General features: G+C 39.1%; 1 protein-coding gene across 1 annotated transcript; it reads right to left on the reverse strand.

Annotated features, from left to right (window-relative positions):
• Window positions 1-363: 363 nt before the first annotated feature.
• klhdc2 (kelch domain containing 2) lies at window positions 364-3,745 on the reverse strand. The gene is made up of 4 exons (NM_001102867.1): window positions 3,470-3,745; window positions 1,969-2,048; window positions 1,741-1,858; window positions 364-588 (listed from the first exon to the last, which is right to left on the reverse strand). The coding sequence occupies exons 1-4, from the start codon at window positions 3,629-3,631 to the stop codon at window positions 469-471; spliced, it is 480 nt and encodes a 159-aa protein (NP_001096337.1). The 5' UTR covers window positions 3,632-3,745; the 3' UTR covers window positions 364-468.

The following is a 3,745-nucleotide window of genomic DNA, read 5'->3' on the forward strand; positions in this document are numbered from 1 at the left end:
TATTACTTATCTTTTGCTTTTTATTATCTGTCTATTCGGGCCCTCTCCTATTTATCTTACAGTCTCATATTTAAACCTCTGTTTGAAGGGTAGGATAAACTGGAAGCTAAAAGCTGTTGAAATTCCAAACTGGAGAGCTGCCGAACTACTAAAAGTTCATTTAAAGGTGAACTATCCCTTTAAATGATAATCCTTGCTCTAGTAGAGTGGATCTGGGGTGATTCACTTCATCTGTGACTTCATCATCAATCAGTTCATCTGAGCTGTTGGGAGGAGATTATGAAAATATGCCCATAGGGTGCATGAGGACATGTTTGTTATTCACAACCATTTGATGACTCACAACCATTTGCAATAGAACAGTTTGCTCTCCACAAAGAAAACTTTAATTATTTCCAAATTACAAAATATTTCATCATATACATTTTGTTGTTAGTTACAACTTGTGGACCAGCAAAGAGTAAGCATTTACTTGTTTTTATAGGTCCATACACCAAGCTTGTCCTTTGGGGAAGGAGGAATTCCTTTGCAATCTACCTTCTCCCAAAATAGATCTCCGTCTCTTGGATTCAAGTTCAGCATGTAGAACTGAAAATAACAAACCATAAATAAGTGTACATGCTGACACTAACATTAACCACTATATATACTCTTTAATAGGTAATAACTAAACAAGCGAATACATGGATTTTTCTAGAATATAAATATATGTATATGACATACATACAGAGTTGTCAGTAATCTCATAAAAGCTGGAATCAATGGTGAATTAAGAGTACTTTGGGCCCTGAGCAGTGCTCATAGCGGGGTCTCAGCTACCTGTACATATTTGAAGCTCTAGCCCAACCTGCCGTACTGTGCTTATGTATTACATTAAGTCAGGGATCCCCAACCTTTTTTTACCCGTGTGCAGCATTTCAATGAAAAAAGAGCTGGGGAGCAACACAAGCACAAAAAATTTCCTAGTAGGTGACCAATAAGGATTGTTTAATTATTAGCCCAGTGTGGACTTGCAGACTACTAGAAGCTATGTTTAGCAGGAAACATGGTCTTTATGCCTCCAAGATATGGCTCCAAGTCAGAAATTCAAAAAATGGGCACCAACTTTGAGGCCACTGGGAGCAACATCAAAGGGGTTGGGGAGCAACATGTTACTCACAAACCACTGGTTGGGGATCACTGCATTAAGTTATATCTATGTCTTTGGTTAGTCTATAAAGCAATGTAGTAAATAGGAAAAAATAACAATGTGTAGAAAAATAAATTGTGTATTCAATATTAAATTCTTTTGTGCTTTACCTTCAGTTCATATAAATAGTTAAAATGAATAATAAGTCAGTCAGTTTATTGGGGGGAAGTAGAATTTACCTTTAAGTTTAATTCGTTGGTGGTCAGTGGAGTTTGCCACTGTCTGCCCCATCTTTGCATTGTCTTTTGCCTGATATTCAACTTATGTCAGTTCCTTAAGTTTCTAGACAACTTTTGCGGAAGTTATGTAAATTGCATAAGTTTCAACGTAACCTTATACGCAACTTATAACAGTACCCCCCTCTCCCCCCTGATGGGGGCCCTGGTTGTGCTTATGTAATGTGTAAGCACAGTATGGCAGGTGGGGCTAGATCCTTAAACATGTACAAGTAGCTGAGACCCTGCTATGAGAACTATCAAAAAAAAAAATCACCTAAATCGCCATTGAATCCAGCTCTTGTCAGATTACTGACTCCGCCTATTAACACTTACCATGTTTGTGTTACCATGGGCATGATGTCCCCCAAACAGGTAAAGCACTTTATCCACACATGCAGCACAGCTTCCGGACATTGAGAGAGGGATTTCACCCTTTGTTTTTACTCTCTGCCTTAATATAAAACAATAAATAGATTTTATTTTATATTTATAAATATACAACTTACCATGAATTTGAACACAGGCATAAAGGGATGACATATGATAGATATATGCATTTACCAGCTTCCATTTTCCATATCATAGATCCAAATTTCATCTCTAGGCAAGTAGAAATCATAAAAGCCTCTAACTGGAGCATTCTGCAAATAATGAAAAGTTGCCATCAATTTAATGGATGTAAGAAGCTAGCAATAAGCAACCAGTGTTATGATGCTGGGCAAGGGGGATCATTTACTAACAGCTAGCATGAATATGCCATTACAGTGACCCATACAGACCAATGTTCAGTTCTCTTCTACAGGTAGAACAAAAAAAACTATGATGTGATTGCTTGATGTGGGTTACTGCACTAGGGCAAATTTACCAAGTTATAGCTGGCTAGAATTTGTTTGCTGTTTCCCATGGAAGCACTGTAGACTTACTATCCCCTTGTGACATACTGTACTTAATGTACTGTAGCTCTTGCTCAGGCCTAGACTGGCAATATGTGGATTCTGGCAAATGCCGAAAGGGCTGCTGTAAGGTGCCCTGGTGGGGGTCTGTTTGGCCTGTTGTTATGATGTCACATTGGTGGGGCCACAACACAAAGGGGACGAGTCGCATAATCAAATGTGGAATCCTTAAAGTATTAAATGAATATGTAAGCTAGATAGGGGAGGTCTGGGGTCAAATTGACAACTTGTTACAAATTTACTGCAAATACATAGCTGGTAAATTTGTAATATTGTCCCTGGCCTTGGCTGGTATTTTACCGGCTGGACTTGTGAAATACCAGCCAGGTGGTTTGACAAGATTTACGTGCTTGTGTGTGCATTTGTTAGCAGATAAATTCACCTTTAAATAAAGCAATATGAAAAAAATAAACAAGCAGCATTGCTCTGGATATGACTGTGTACCTAAAATCTTTGTATAAAAAGGTGCAAATTGTAACCTGCAGTTGTGTGGTCTGTTCATTTAGATCCACAAGCTGTTAGTAATGAGACAACAGGACATTCCCCATTGCTTCATCCCATACATATGGCAAACACACAAGCAGTCAGGCACACAGTGCCAAGCTAATCCCACTGGTACTGATGTAGGGAAAGAGGCAGAGCTGGAATAACCCTGTCACACAAATTAGCTTTAACATATTAAAAGCCCCTGTTATTACAGCGAGTCTTGCATTGTCCCCCAAAGAACTAAAACTGCTTATATATATATATATATACCTCGATCATGGGAATCCAGTACTCACGTAAAAGACAGTATATTTTGCCTGGGTACAGTTGCCGTAAGAGTTAATATACATATTATAACCAAGGTTCAGGAACCGCTCACACAGGTCTTAAGTTGACATTAAATTAATTTATTGAAGGTGAACAGACAACTAACGTTTCGGCTGATGTGTCAAAGGCTGATGTGTAAGCCGAAATGTTAGTTGTCTGTTCACCTTCAATAAATTAATTTAATGTCAACTTAAGACCTGTGTGAGCGGTTCCTGAACCTTGGTTATAATACGTATATATACCTGTATATATATATCTGTAAATATAACATAACCCCCCCAATCTCCTCGCAGCACCTTGTATCCGCCCCACACAAATATGCTCTGTCCGTCAGTGACAGCCACATGGCCGCTGCGCTCAGCCGGGATACTTTCATCAACCAGATCATCATCATCATCTTCCTCTTCCTCCTCCTCTCCATCGGCATCTGCCGGAGGCTGTTCGTTCTCATCCGCCATGCCTTAACAAATAGATACAAGTCCAAGAAGGACCTGAAAGCGCAATGAATTTACGTCATCGGTCTCACAATAATAAACGTCAAAAATAAACACTAGCGGACAGGGACTGTTAGG

Source organism: Xenopus tropicalis, chromosome 8 (genome assembly GCF_000004195.4).
Source record: "Xenopus tropicalis strain Nigerian chromosome 8, UCB_Xtro_10.0, whole genome shotgun sequence".
Lineage (NCBI taxonomy): Eukaryota > Metazoa > Chordata > Amphibia > Anura > Pipidae > Xenopus > Xenopus tropicalis.

Coding starts and splice junctions, on each gene's coding strand:
- klhdc2 (NM_001102867.1), bottom strand. CDS start 3,631: ATGGCGGATGAGAACGAACAGCCTCCGGCAGATGCCGATGGAGAGGAG. Junction 2,049..3,469: donor TTGTGTGGGGCGGATACAAG/GTGCTGCGAGGA, acceptor CATTATTTGCAG/AATGCTCCAGTTAGAGGCTT. Junction 589..1,740: donor CCCATGGTAACACAAACATG/GTAAGTGTTAAT, acceptor TGTTATTTTCAG/TTCTACATGCTGAACTTGAA.